This window comes from Benincasa hispida, unplaced genomic scaffold (genome assembly GCF_009727055.1).
Source record: "Benincasa hispida cultivar B227 unplaced genomic scaffold, ASM972705v1 Contig316, whole genome shotgun sequence".
Lineage (NCBI taxonomy): Eukaryota > Viridiplantae > Streptophyta > Magnoliopsida > Cucurbitales > Cucurbitaceae > Benincasa > Benincasa hispida.
Window position 1 is genome coordinate 253,179 of NW_024064794.1, and position 15,110 is coordinate 268,288.

Consider the following 15,110-nt stretch of genomic DNA (forward strand, 5'->3'; position numbering starts at 1 on the left):
CTAACGTGTGAGTGTGTGCATGGATAGAGGTGAAAATAGCTACCTCCATTGTGTCTAATTTGGGCCCGCAAGAAAAGAGCAATAGGTTCCTTATGATCGAAGTGTGAAAGTTATCCTGAAGGAGTATATCAGCATGCAGCGAAAGCAACAAGGATCAATAAGCATTCTAATTCATTAATTTTGGCTGTAAATAAAGCATGCTCATACAATAATAAGAGGGTTTCATGTCATACCTTTGTAGAACTTCTTAAATCACGATTCTCAACTGCAAATCCTCTCTATATCTCATTATGAACCACCTCAAGATCTTCTTTACTATTCTCTTGGAGCTTTAGATTGAGTTGTGGGATCCAAGATAAGCTTGATTGAAGGAATTTGGAGAAGAACTCACTGCTTCACCCAATCGAAGAACACCTTTCTTCAACTCGAATTTTTCAGCAAAAACTCAAATGATGCATGCTTCAATTCCACTTTAATCTTCTCTATTTATTGCAGAACATTCATACAAAGAAGAAGGTTGCATGAGAAGCAGCTCACGTTTGGTGAATAGCAAGAGTCAAGTGGATTTTGTGTGAGCAACTTCATGATAGTGGAGAAATCCAACATTTTCAATTATGTGTTTTTTCCAATTTTTCTAATTTGCAAATTGAATTTCAAAATTGAAAACTTTTATTAATTTTACAAAATTAATTTCATAAATTAATTTTCTAATAAAATAATAAATAAATAATTAAACAATTTAATTAATTCTAATTAATTTAATATCAAATATTAAATTAATTTTACACAAATTCTACCTTCATGAATTTAATATTTAAATCATATTTAAATATTAATTAATTCTCCAATTCCATTTAATTCCAAAATTAAACGCGTAATTATATCATATATAATTACTAATTTCCTTAATTCTAATTTGAACGTTTCAAATTAACTTATCACGCTACTCTAAAGCTAATCCATTTACAAGCTAGTAGGGGGACCTCGTAGACCTACATATCATGTGCTCCAACGATCCAATATTAATTGGCTAAACTCTTTACACCGAATTAACCCTCATTCATTCAACTAATGGGTCACTTCACTAAAGCTCATAGTTGCACTCCTCTCACTATAGATATATTATGTCCACTCGATATAACCATGATTAGTAAGTTAACCCTTCACAGGTTGTTCGTAATAACAGTCGAGTCAAATGTTTGTTTTACCCCTAAGATTACCTCTTGTTCCTTAAGTCCCAATGATCCTCTAATGAACAATTGATTTGTGATCCGATGAACAAATCAAGTCCTTTTTGGGCCAATGAGAGGGTGGGGTTCTTTGTTCAAGACCCGGGGTCAGCACTTAAGGGAACAAGCTCTCTACTATCCCTAAAAGTGGGTAGAAGTGAATTTCATCTTGTGCCCTATGTCCCCAGCTATCTACCCGGTCTTACCCCTGAAATGGAGGTTTATTAAGTCGGCATTGTTGAGTCAATCCTAACCTGTGCAAATCTAAGGATAATTCCGAATAAACAGGAGTTCATAGTTAGCTCAGGATTAAGGTCAAGTTATCTAGGTCATCGCTTTGAAATAGTTAGTCTTAGATAGTAAACAACGTTATAAAGTAAGAGTGATTGATTTCGTGATCCGATCTTATACAAACCCATTGCATAGGACATCACCACTCTTCATGTCATAACATGTACGAATTAGGATCACATCGTCTGTAGCACTTTACAACTCCTTGTCATAACTATAGAGTGGGCCACATCCAATAGTGTTACCAGAATAAGGCACCAAAACTCATTCATATACTATAGATCATTTTGACTATTTACTCGAACCTAATCCTCTTTTATGTCTCCACATAAATTTCAAGTACTCATGTAATAGTCATGGGTCTTTTAGCTTATTGGATTTCAAAGACAAAATAAACAATACATATATTCAATAACAACTTATTGAATTTTCAGAATAAGTTTTATTGTTTATAAACCACAAGTTTTAGGACATAAAACCCAACATATCCCTATAGGTAAAAGAAATGGCAATTGAAATTTGTGTGCATGAGTTTATTAAAAGGAACCCTTGTCTTAGAATTGCTTCTCTATTTTGCAAGTTAGGTATATCTTAGACTGATAGCCGAGCCAGTGTAGGGTGACGAGGAATTAAGAGTTTGATATCACATTTCTACTAGTTTTGGCCTTTAAATAAACTAAAACTTAGTAATCCTTTTTTTTATGACTTTACAAGAAAAAAAGACCATTTTCTTTTCAAAAATAAGTTTCAATTCTTTGTTAGCAAAATTTTAAATTTTTAAATGTCTATTTGTATCATTACTTCCTTACTTGTTGAAAAGAGAGATGTGAATCGAATTTTTGTGTAGATCAAAAGTGAACATACAAACATTTTGAATAACCTCCTTGAATGAATGTACAAATGAATAATGTTCATATTTTACTACATACATATTTCTAGTTTCAACTTGCTTGGGACGACTAAGGCTTAAGTTGGGGGTATTTTGATAGGTCTTAAAAGAACCATGTTCTTAACATTAATTCCCTCGATTTTATGTTACTTGTTTGCTTAATATGTCAATTTTATAGATAAAATAGTCTCAGGAGCAATTAAGAGTCATTACAAGAAGTTTGGACTAAAAAGAATCAAGAAGAGCCAAGAAATCAACAAAATTAAAGAGAATCAAAATAATTACCAAAATGCCATCAGAAGCATCACGACCCTCCAAGAAGCATTGAGCAATGCTTGAAGATAGAACACGTAACATTTCTTCACAAGAGGGTAGTGTTGCAACGCTGCCAAGGAACGTCACAAAACTCTAGAGATTGACGGAATTGTCCGCGCACGCCTTGCGTAACCCAACGTCAGCCAAGCATCTCAATCCTCACCCAACGCTTCTTGGCTTTTTTACAAATTAACGTTGAAACGCTGTCCTCAACGTCAAGACACTACATCTACGAATATAAAAGCTTTTCTTTCATTTTTGGCAAGAGAGGTAGAATTTTTCTCATGGAGTCTGGAGTTTCTCTCAAGATTAATTCATCTCCTTGGTAATTCTATTCCATTTAGGTAAGATTTTCATTTCTTTCTTTGATTTGTAAACAATGTAATTAATTTTTTCATGGATTTATCAATGAATTTGTGAAGTAATTTCTTCAATCTTGTTTCTAGTTCAAGAATTCTTTGTACATTTCTTGAATTTTCTACTTTTCTTTAACTCATTGCAATCTGAATGTATGCTTCTTTGAATCAATTTGAACTTCTAAAAGCATGTTTAAGGATCTTTATCTTTTTAAGCATGTATAGCCAAGATTCTCAGTTTTGCTACAATCTTGCTTGAATATATTACTTGAATGTATTCATATATAAGAATGTCTATAAGATCTACTAAGTGGCAATAGTTAATTATGTATTTGATGGCTATTCCTAGAATACATTAATTGTTAGATTGAAAGATAATTTCGATTAATTGAATATGGCTATCTTGACAATTATTCGACACAATTGCATTCTCGAACTTAATGTATATGTTTTCTATTCTTTATGGACGCTATCGAACCCAATAGGATTAGAAACATATAGGTTTATTAGAGTTAGGTCTTCCAACTTTAATCAATGTTTAGAATGCTTTCTCGATTTTCTAGTTATCCGCCATTGTAGAGGTTAGCTTAATCGAGTCAAGCAAATAGTTGTGTGCATAATTAGTTTGCATAATCAATTCGTAGGAATCAATGATAGAAATTGCAAAGAATGTCTAACTTGAACTAGAAATGAGATTGACCAATCCTTGTTTACATTTATTCTCTATCTTTTAATTTCAAGTATGTTTATCGCTTTATCAAAAACCCCCGTTTTTATCGCTTTCGTAGTTGAATTTAGGTTAAGAAAAGATTAAACTAAGCATGTTGGGGTTGATGCCCTAAAGTCTCATGTCTTGTAGTTTGTAAACAGTTTGTACGAACACTTGTGATGTATAATATATGATATTTTATATCACTTCTTGATTTTGCTCAGTTGTTTGTTTTATTTGCTTTACCACAAACCAATAAACCTAAAATCCCTAGTTATCTATATGTAACTTAAGCATGTATGTGGTGACATATAAGTGGATCAGGTCTTAAGTGATAACCAAAATGGTCTGTAGTATATGGATATAGGAGGGAAACCTTATCCTGGTAACGCTACGGATGTGGCCCGCTTTGTGGAATGGTCACAAGTGTTGTGACTTGTCACAGATGGTCTGATCTTGTTCATTCGTGTAGAGAACATACAAGCGGGGACGTCTTATACAAAGAGTTTGTATAAGACCTGACCACGAAGTATTAACATCTCGTTATATAACACCGTTCATGACAGAGACTTCACTTCACTAGGATGACCATAGTAACATGACCTCAATCCTGAGTGAGTTGGGAACTCCTGCCATTGAGGGTGGTCCTTTGATTTGTATGGGTGCGAATGGCCAGGTCGCCGACTCAAACCTACCATTTCGGGGATTCGTCTAATATGGGAGCTGGGAACTCAGCTATACAAGATAGAATTCACTTCTTCCCCGAAGCAAGGGCAAGTAGATAGATAGCTCCCTTAAGCCTTGATTCCAGGACTTGAACGATGTGGCGCCACACACCTTCTCTTGGCCCAAGAGGTGTTCACACATAGTTGAACTATGTTGTATTGTTCATTAGAGGAATAGTGGTACTTAAGAAGTGAGATGTAACTACATGGGCAAAACGATAAATTAGCCCAGCTATACTTACGAGCATCTATGAAGGATCATCGTACTCATGATTAGTTATATCCGATGGACACGGAAATATATCTGTGGTAAGAAGAGTTCAGCTGTTGGTCTTTAGTGGAATAGTTGGTAGTTAACGGATGGTGGATCTCGTGGCTAAAGAGTTTAGTCAGCTATTCACGTACCATTGGAGCTTCGAGCCACAGGTCCATAAGGTCCCCTGGGTAGCTTGGATAAAGTCGAGAATCAGTTTTTGAGTCAGTTTGAAATGTTCAAATTGACAAGAGGGAGTTCGATTATATATGATATAATTGAATTGGTTAATTATATATGATATAATTGACTAAATGTATGAGATACATTATTTTGGAGGAAATTAGATATAAATATGATTTATATCAAGTAGAGGAGAAATTACTATAGTAGATATATGATATCAAACTATAGGTTAAGAATATAATATGATTATATTCATTTATTATTTAATTAGTCGGTTATATGATAATTGGCCGAAAATTTCTCCTGAATCTTGCATTAGTGGGAAGATCAATTTTGGTTATTGTAATGGAAGAATAAAATAAAAGAAAATTTAATTTTTGTAAAGAGTTCGAAAAAATCTCTCAAGGTGTGGAAACGTCATGATCGCTTAGTTGAGAGCCTATATGATAGCGTCCATCACCTAAACGATCGGACACCAGTGTACTAAACGATCACACGCATTCTCTAAACGATCGTTCACCTTTACTAAACGATCGCTTAGCGCGCTAAGTTTTCTAAATGATCACTTAGTAAAACCTACACTATCGTGTACCTTTCTCTGAACGATAAGCACTTGACTATACGATAGTCACCTACTATCTCCCACTTGCTTATCATTCTACACGATCGTCCTTTCCTCCTTCCTCTACCAATTCCATCAAAGTCCACTCTTTGGATTCTCACTCTGAGAATACCAAGAGCTTCAAGTGGTAGTGTCATCCCCAGTTGTTGCTTGTTTGTGTGCTGCCGTTCGTGTAGACGATCGTGCTACTAGACGACTATTTGCTTGGCGATAAGGACCGTAGAGGAGCCGTTTCCGCTTGATTGAGTTAGTGTGGAGAAGTCTTCAACTGGTACGTTTACTCAATTTGTTGTTATTTATTTGTCAAAGCATGCCTATAATTAGTGTTCAAATGCATGCCTATTTGTTAGAATGTGTGTGTGGTAATTCGGTCAAAATGAAATAGGAAAGATCCGAACGCACTCATGGATACTTTTGCTTAAGAGTTCCTTCAAAGCTTCCCAATGGATCGACCCCGTACTTGCCGCTTATGCTACTTTTTAGTATAAGATGTAGGTTTCGATGATTTATAAATATTTTTTTTTTTGGTTAGAGCCGAATTAACGACATTGATTTGAGCTTGAACAACAGTAACGACCTAGTGTATATTCTCGGGAGCCGAGTCATTACAAAAAGTGTTTAAATGAAAATGATTTTTGAAAAATATTTTATTTCTCTAAGTTAATCTAAATATGCCCTAAATAGGTTTCTAAACTTTTAATTATGTCTAATAATGATGTATTAAAAAAAAGTTGACTTATTTACTTGATATAGAATTAAATTTTGTGTCACATAGACTTTGAATTTTTTGTTTAATAGGTCGGTGAATTTTAAAGTTGTAAACTTTCATAAGTGAATCAATTTAGAATCTTCATCATAATTACCTTTAATCATTGTCCACACGTCAGTTTTGTTCGTCTAATTTATTAATCTAACAATTGAAGAAGTAGACATGTGAAAGAATTGATGTGTTGACAATTTTCAAATGTAATCTTAATAAAATATCTAAATTAATTTATATATGACAATTAGGAGTTTAATTGAAATGCTTATAAGTTCTACATGATATTTTTTTTAACGAAATTTAAAAGAGAGTGTAAATTGATACACTTACAAAAACTCAAGGTTTAAATTAATACAATTATTAGTTCATTTTAATTGATAAATTTCAAAGTGTGAGTATAATTTTTTTTCTTTTAAATTTCTCTTCGCTCTTATACTATTTTCTTCTATTCATCAAAAACTTATTAGTGGGAGTGTTCGTGTGTCGGGTTGAAACACTTTTTAGACCCAACTCAAATCACTCTCATTAAATAATTAATCCAACCCAACCCAGCCATGAATCATTTGGGTTGGGTTGATTCGAATTATATGGGTCATGTATTAACATTTTTGTTCTAAAAATAAACTAAAATGTTAATATATAAAAATTTTATTCAATTAATTTTCATATATCACGTTACGATTAACAATTCAATTTCAATTTATATTATAAAAATTTTCTTTCCAAAGGCTAAAGATTATTTAAGAGTTGTTAGAGAATAAATTATCCAAAAATCATAAAATTAAATAGAATTAAAATAAATATATGTATATATAATTATATAATAAGGATTTTTTAAAAATAAAAAATAAGGGAAACTATTTACACAAAATAGTAAAATTTTAATTTTCTTTGATAGATGTTGATAAAAGTCTATTAGTATCTATCAATGATAGAAACGGATAGAAGTCTGATAGACACAGATAGAAGTTTATCAGTGTCTGTCATTGATAGATGATGATATAAGTTTATTAGTGTCTATCAATATTTTTTTATTATTATTTCGTAAATAGTTTAACATTTTTTCTATATGTGGAAATTTTTCTAAAAAAATATATATTTTTTAAATTAATAATAAATTTGGATTGGTTCAAATTAGTTTGGGTTTTTTTTTGTAAACCATAAACTAATTCAATCCAATAAATTTGTATTCATTTGAACTGAAAATCCAAATCAAATGAGGGGATAACCTAACTCATACCATTTTCAAATCAAATGAGTGGATAACCTAACTCATACCATATAAATTCTGTTGGATTAATTAATCAGATTCATCGATTCATCGAATTTTTTGAATGCCATTACTTACCAGTAGGCATTATAAAATTGTTACAATAATTCATTCTGTCCGGTGGGAAGTATTATCGATGTTTTAAAAGAATCTCAAATGTTCGGCAAACTATTTTTCTTTTCTTTTTTTTAAGAATAACTTTCTTTAATTATTTTAATGTACACTAATAAAATAATTATTGCAGTATACCTAAAAACCACAATGAAATTAAACGTAAACGTGTCCTTAGAAAATAAGCAAACTAAACTATTATTTTATTTTTTATTGGATTTAATTTTAAAAAGGAGAACACTATGTATACCGTTTTTGCTCACTTATTGTCCATTCAATTTAAAAATATGACAGAGAAACTTTATTCCCCATATTTCCATCCAATAACTGTGACTAAGCTTATTCTAGTTTAATTGAATTTGGTAAATTAAATTATCAAACTCATGCCCACGTTTCATTAAATTATACAAATATCTCTTTAAACACCTATATGATCAATAATATCTTTGAATTTTAAAAACAATACATTAATATTTTTTACCTTTCAAAAAATATTTTTTAGTATCATTTAGAATGGAAAGAATCTCTGATTTACACGTCAATTACTCATTTTATATCGATTGAACACTGCTTATTTCGATTTTTAGAAAATACATTTTAGATAGTATGTTAAAAGTCTATTTGAATTGACTTATTAAATATTGAAAAGAAAAAATTTGAACACTTAAAATATTTCCTTAAACACTCATATAATCAATATGACTAAACTTTATTTTTCTTTTTAATAATATGTAAAGGAGAAGATTGAATTTCTGACCTTGTGATTTGTTGATATTACGGAATATGCCATGAGAATGGAGGCAAGTCAATGTGGGGAAAATTTGAATATTTTTTTGACGTATTCCACCACTCTCTCTTTCTCTTTGTTTTTTTTCTCCAAAGTCCAAAATTTCTCAACTCATCCAATTGAATACCGCCCACCACTCAAACTTAGCTAACCCCACTCTCATCTCAAGCGCGTACTCTTCACACTCTATTAGATCCCGCTTGCTAATCGTTTCATTTTTTATTTTTAGTTTTTAAAAATTAAGTCTATTTTCTCTCCATTTTTTATAATGATATGCATCTTTCTTAAGTATAATAGTTGAATTTTTAAACAATTTCCAAATTCACAAACAAAATTTTTAAAAATATTTTTTTTAGTTTTCAAATTTTGGTTTGCCTTTTTGAATCATCGATAAAAAGTAAATAACAAAATAAAAAATTTGGAGGCGGAAATAGTATCTATAGGCTTGATTTTCAAAAAATAAAAAATCAAACGGGACCTTAATTATTTAGATTTACATTAAAGAAACCATTGGTTGAATATCTGATGTTTTTTTTTAATTACAGCAAAACATCAAATATTTAAGGGAAAATCCAAGAATTTGACACATGGAGGGTGATTTTCAAATCGGATTTTGAAAGAGCCAAATCTACAATTACGAAAACTTAAATCATGAGCGATAGAGTTATTCCTGCAATTGGTTGAAGAAAGCCTTAACTAGATCCACTAGATGCAAATCACGAATGAAGTCCACTTGAACTTCATGTGTATATCTAGCTTTCCAAATCAGAGATTCAAAATTATTAGAGAATTTGTTTCGGTCTAAATAGGAGAAATGCCAACTCCAAAGGTTCTAGAAATTTTTTCTTTAAAAAAAAATTGGGCATGAAAATTTGAATATCCGATTATATTCACATATCATTATATTGGTTTAATTTTTTAAAAAAACAGTTTTTTTTCTAACTTTTGTTGCCATTCTATGGCCAATTATCGAATAGATAAATAACATGACCAAAAATAGGTTTATTAATGTCTTGAGTGGGTTGAAGTTAGATTGGATGAACGTGTATTAAAGAACATAATAACAGCAAATATCTAGAATTTTTTTCAAAAGTTCAAAATTATTATAAATATTTTAAAAGTTTTGTACTGAAGTGAAATGAAATCTGTCATAGTAAAAAATTGTAATAAGTCTGTATATTTTAAATTTAAACATATATAACTGAAAAATATTAAAATTCTGAACCAAAATAAAGTCTGGATTTTTTTCATAAAATTTTCAATAATAGCGAAAATTCTCTTAATAATCCAAAAAAAAAAAAACCTTAAAGTTGTCTTACGAATTGGGACCCGAATGCTTGATATTATATCAAGGTAGAAAGTTCAAAATTATGTTGCTAAAAAAAAAAAAAAAGTACAAGACTGTTAATTCATTTTTATTTATCTTGAAAATAATTTGAAATTTGTCCATTTCTAAAAAGACTACTTTAAAGAAATAACATAGGGGTGGGATCCACGATAACTTTCATAAATTAATTAAAGAGAGAGAACTATAATTTAGAAAACCAAATCAAACGTCATTTCATGAAAAATTTAAGATTAATTATGTGGAGGAATGAAACTTAGGTCTAATTTAGTATTTTTCACTTTCACGATTTCAACAAAATAGTCGGCCTTTCAGATACGAAAGGGTAATATTTTCTTTATTTACTTTGCATTAAAATAAAGTCTTTTTAAAGTAATTATAAATCACTATTAATTAATCATTATTATAATTGAGTAATACTCACAATAAAAACTAATTAATGTTCGTCGACCAATGTTTAACCAGTAGTTGGAAAGAAGTATAAAAATAAAAAAACAAAACAAACGATGTGACTATCTAGCTTCAATTTATGTTGTAGTTCCCCTTAATAAATGTTTGAAAAATATATTATATATAATTTCAAAATAGCAAATGTGTATCCATATTTAATAATTCATACATTAGAAGTAAATCACCGAGTGGTCAATTATAAAACAGCACCAACTAATTTTTATCGTAATCCAATTATTTTTAACAGTTTTTTTAAGCAAGGGAGTTATTTTGAATAGTTATTACATAATTTGACCATGTGGATTAATAATGCTTTTTTTTTTCTTTTTCTTTTTGAGGACTTTAATAATGATATATTAAATCTATGATTACTGTCAAATTTGATGGTTTCGGCCATTTACCTAATTAACCTAATTTAATATAGGAAATTACAAGGTTAATTTTTTAACTTTTAAATTGTGTCTTACATGTTCTTAGTGTTAATAGCTTTTTTTTGTTTTTTTTTAATAGAATAGGAATATGGAGATTTAAATTATATACATTTGGGCAAATTAAAAAATATAATAAAAAAATTTAAAATAATTTTGAACGTGATTTTAAAAAAAAAAAATAAATACCACAAACTTTATCAATTATTTAAAAAGGGGATTTTAAAAAATAGAAACATAATGAAAACTATTTATATAAAAATAGTAAAATTTCAATCTTATTTAATAGAGGCTGATAGAAGTATATCAGTGATACAAATTAATAGAAATCTATCACTAATAGACGTCAATAAAAGTTTATCAGTTTTCATCAATATATATATTTTTTTATTTTTATAAATAGTTAGAATATTTTTTCTATTTGTACAAATTTTCCATTTGAAAATAAACTTTTCAAAACTATCAACAAAATAATAATTTCAAATAGTTTCCACTCCTAATCATTATCTTCGATTTTTCATAAACTTTTCAAATCTTTTAATATTTTTTTTAATGGAAATTGAGAAATAAAACTACGTGGTTTGATAGTTTTTTTTTTCAACTTTTTAAAAAGTTCAATTACTTATTAGATACAAAATTAAAATTTTTTAGTCCCCATTTTGTAACTATTTGGTTTTTAGTTTTTTTGTTTTTGAAAATGATGTATATAGATACTACTTCAATCTCCAAATTTTTTCTTTTGTTATCTACTTTTTACTAATAGTTTAAAAAATCAAGTCAAATCTTCAAAACTAAAGCATGCTTAGTCTATTTTTTTATTTTTTTATTTTTGAAAATTAAGTTTGTAGATACTAATTTCACCTTCAAATTTCTTCATTTGTTATATTCTTTTTACCAGTGGTTTAAAAAACTATGCTAAAATTTTAAAACTAAAAGAATTAATTTTAAAAACTTGTTTTTGTTTTTGAAATTTGGCTAAAAAATTAACTATTATACTTAAAAAATATGCAAATCATAGTAAGAAACGAGGAGGAAATGGATTTAATTTTCAACATCTAAAGATAAAAATTGAAATGATTATGAAATAAGACATAAAAAATAACTTTTGAAATTTTATTTTTATTTTTAAAATTTGACCAAAAATTCACTGTATTTACTGTAAATTATTTACTAGCCTTAAATACAAAATTAAAATTAGATGAGTAAACTTGTAATTAAAAAAATGGGGAGGGAGCGTGGTAGGCAGACGCGGTATTGATGATGAATACGACTGAAAATTTGAAGGTAAAGAGTGAAAAAAAGAAACCTCCCCACCAAAACATTTCTTACCAAACCACAAAAACAGAGCAAAGGCAGAGGAGGCAGTAAAGAAATAACAATCCATCCTTCTTAATCTCTCATCTACCCCACGCCTCTGTTTCTCAACACCTTCTTCTTCTCTCTCTCTTCTCTCTCTCTCTCTCTCTCTCTCTGAAACCTCTTCACTGATCAGAACCCTATCAATGGAAACCTCTTCAATTCACCAAGAAAACCCATGTCCTCCTTCTTCTCTCCTTCCTTCTCCAAGCAGTCGCATGACTAACAGCAGTACCAGCAGTAGCAGCACCAGCAATGGCCTCCAAGTCATGCCTCCAACTCCGCCGCCTCAATTCAACCAGTTACATTCTCCCAAACCCATCACTCGATCCGAATCTGTCAATCCTTACCCCACTACCTTCGTTCAAGCCGATACTTCCTCCTTTAAACAAGTTGTTCAAATGCTCACTGGATCCCCTGAAACTGCCAAGCAAGCCTCCGTCAAGCCTGCTCCCGGTGCTCCCAATTCTGATTCTCATTCCAAAACCCACATTCCACCCATTAAATCTTTGCCCAGAAGGCAGCAATCTGGATTCAAGCTCTACGAGCGTAGGAACTCTTTGAATAAACTTAAAATTAACCCCGTGTTTCCTGTTTTTGGTTCTGGTGGTCATTCTGGGTTTTCTCCGAGGAAACATGAAATTCTTTCTCCTAGCATTCTGGACTTTCCGGCGCTTGCTCTTAGTCCGGTCACGCCGCTAATTCCTGACCCGTTTGATCGATCTGGGTTGGCGAATTGTAGCTATTTGAAGAATGGGAATGCTAAGTTGGATGCAGAGGCGGAAGAGAAAGCGATTAAAGAAAAGGGGTTTTACTTGCATCCCTCGCCGACCACCACTCCTCGGGATTCTGAGCCTCGGTTGTTGCCACTGTTCCCAATAACATCTCCTAGAGTACCAGGTTCATCTTCCACCTCATGAATCTCTCTTCTCTTTTATGAATTTTGGGGTTTTTTTTCTCTTTTTTCTTTTTTCGATTTTATATGTTGCTGCTGGGTGATGGCATTTGATGATAATGAAAAGGAGGCGAGAGCGATAAGGCTTGTAATGATATATTTCCAGAGAATGATAGATTGTTGCTTCAATTGTAAAATCTGATGTTCGTATCATTTCTTATGAAAAATGAATAAAAATTATCCCTCATTTTCTCCCTTGATTGTTCTTTGGAAAAGTTCAAATTCAATTCTGTTTTCCCCTTCCTGAAGATTAATGATTGTTCTCTTTTCCCTTCAAAAGCAATACAGCTTACAAACAACATTAGGGAATAGGGATCTTGATTCTGTGCAAATCCCTAGCCAATTCAAACATATGGCAACTTCTTTCATATCTGATAAATTTTGTATAACCGATTTTTTTTTTTCCCTTTTTGGTCATCATTACTGCTTGTTGTGTAGTCAACACTCACCACTCAATAAATGTAATAAATGCGAAGACTAATTGGATTAAGGGTCCATTTTAGCATTGGTAAGGCAATTACTCAATTAGTGTGGTGCAGGTGAATGAGGAAAAAGGAAGGGTGTTATGTTGTGGGGGAAGGTTATGAAAAGTGCCCTCGAACCTTGGCCTAACTTTCAAAGATAGGAGAAAAAATGGGCGCGGAATCTTGACCTTTTGTTACCTTTTGTGTTGTATCTTGTAAGCTTTTGTCATTTGTAACTTTCTTTTTTTTCTCTCTTTTCCTTGCCCTATCACTTGTTTTAATAGATATTTTATGTACAATATTCTACCTTTCAGGTCTGAAGTAACTTGTGAATGATCATTTAGCATGATAGGATTAGAAAAATTCACCATTGGACATGTGAGATGTGACCCCATCTGAAATTGATTCTGGAAGCAGATTTGTACCAGTCAACAAACTAGGTTAGATGGAAGTGAATCTGGTCAACATTTTTAGTTGAACAATACCAATCTTATCATCTTTGTTTGGGGCAGCTGACAAAGTAGGAAGGAACCATCCCATGGGGTCAAGCCAACCCTGATAAGTTGTTCTCTTGAACAGGTCATTACAACTATTATAAACAAAGAGTTTCCCTGTCAGATAAGGTAGTCAAATGGGGACATTGAAGATGGAACAATAAATAGAGTTGTTTCAAGTGGTCATCTGAGTACAATTTTCCAGCCATAGGAGAGATTCATTTTAATTTTGAATATGAATTTGGGTCCATTTTTCATTAAATGGAGAGAGTTTTGTTGGGTAGGCTAAGTTCTTTCTTTCCTTTCCTCTTAGTTGGGGCCCTTGAAGGTGAAGCCTTGGGGCTGTACCAAAGTGAATCGATCATGGAAAAAGGTAGTGGTGCTTTTAATCTTTATCTCTGAATCTTAAGACTTACGCTGTGGCCTACTTGCTGTACTCTGAACAATCCGCCGAAACAACCTCAAAGTAAAATGGGGACACGGGAAAGTGTGAGTTGTGATGAAGAAAGAGAGAATGGTGGGGATACGAAAAGCCTGAAAACATGGTGGTCGTCTTTTTCAGTGATGTTTGTTTGTTTGTTTGTTTGACTGTTTGTTTTTATATGTATAGTGGTGATTCTTGTTGGTTTGGTTTTATGTGGGTTTGCTTTTTGTAGACTTTTTAACACTCCTATGGGTTGGTGGGTGTCAATAATTATAATCTTGAAAGTTTGAAACTTTTTTTCAAACTGCTCTCTCTCCTATCTCTCTTAAAACTCTCTGGTCCTCAATCATTTACAAATTTCAAAGCTCAAGTGGATAAGAATGTAGTGAAGAAGAAGGATAAAGTTCTCTACTTGAACATCTCCCAAATACACTTAGATTCTATCAAAAAGGTCTTATATCAATGAAGATATTAGTCCGATGAAACGGCAGGGAGGGTGATTGGTGTGATTTTGTAAAGGAATGGAATACACAATGGATGGGAATTGGTGATATAAAGGCATTCACTCTTAAAGGCTTTGGCCTTCGCATAGATTCCCACTAAGAATGCTGCCCACCCAGCAAAACGTATCTTTTTTTCAATTTCTACTCTTTATTTACTGTCGACCACATCATAATCCTTTCCTCCT

At 31.5% G+C, this 15,110-nt stretch overlaps 1 protein-coding gene across 2 annotated transcripts; it reads left to right on the plus strand.

The window, feature by feature from the left end:
• The first annotated feature begins 12,067 nt into the window (after positions 1 to 12,067).
• Positions 12,068 to 14,726, plus strand: LOC120069335 (VQ motif-containing protein 4). Of its 2 annotated transcripts, XR_005479508.1 has the most exons (3): positions 12,068 to 12,985; positions 13,580 to 13,719; positions 13,819 to 14,726. XR_005479508.1 is itself a non-coding variant. In XM_039021071.1 (2 exons), the coding sequence occupies exons 1-2, from the start codon at positions 12,232 to 12,234 to the stop codon at positions 13,827 to 13,829; spliced, it is 765 nt and encodes a 254-aa protein (XP_038876999.1). In that variant the 5' UTR covers positions 12,068 to 12,231; the 3' UTR covers positions 13,830 to 14,726. The 2 variants fall into 2 exon arrangements, 1 of the variants encoding a protein (XP_038876999.1); XM_039021071.1 differs by lacking the exon at positions 13,580 to 13,719.
• Positions 14,727 to 15,110: the final 384 nt, after the last annotated feature.

What these genes read in the sequence shown, in the direction of transcription:
- LOC120069335 (XM_039021071.1), top strand. Translation starts at nt 12,232, where the DNA reads ATGGAAACCTCTTCAATTCACCAAGAAAACCCATGTCCTCCTTCTTCT.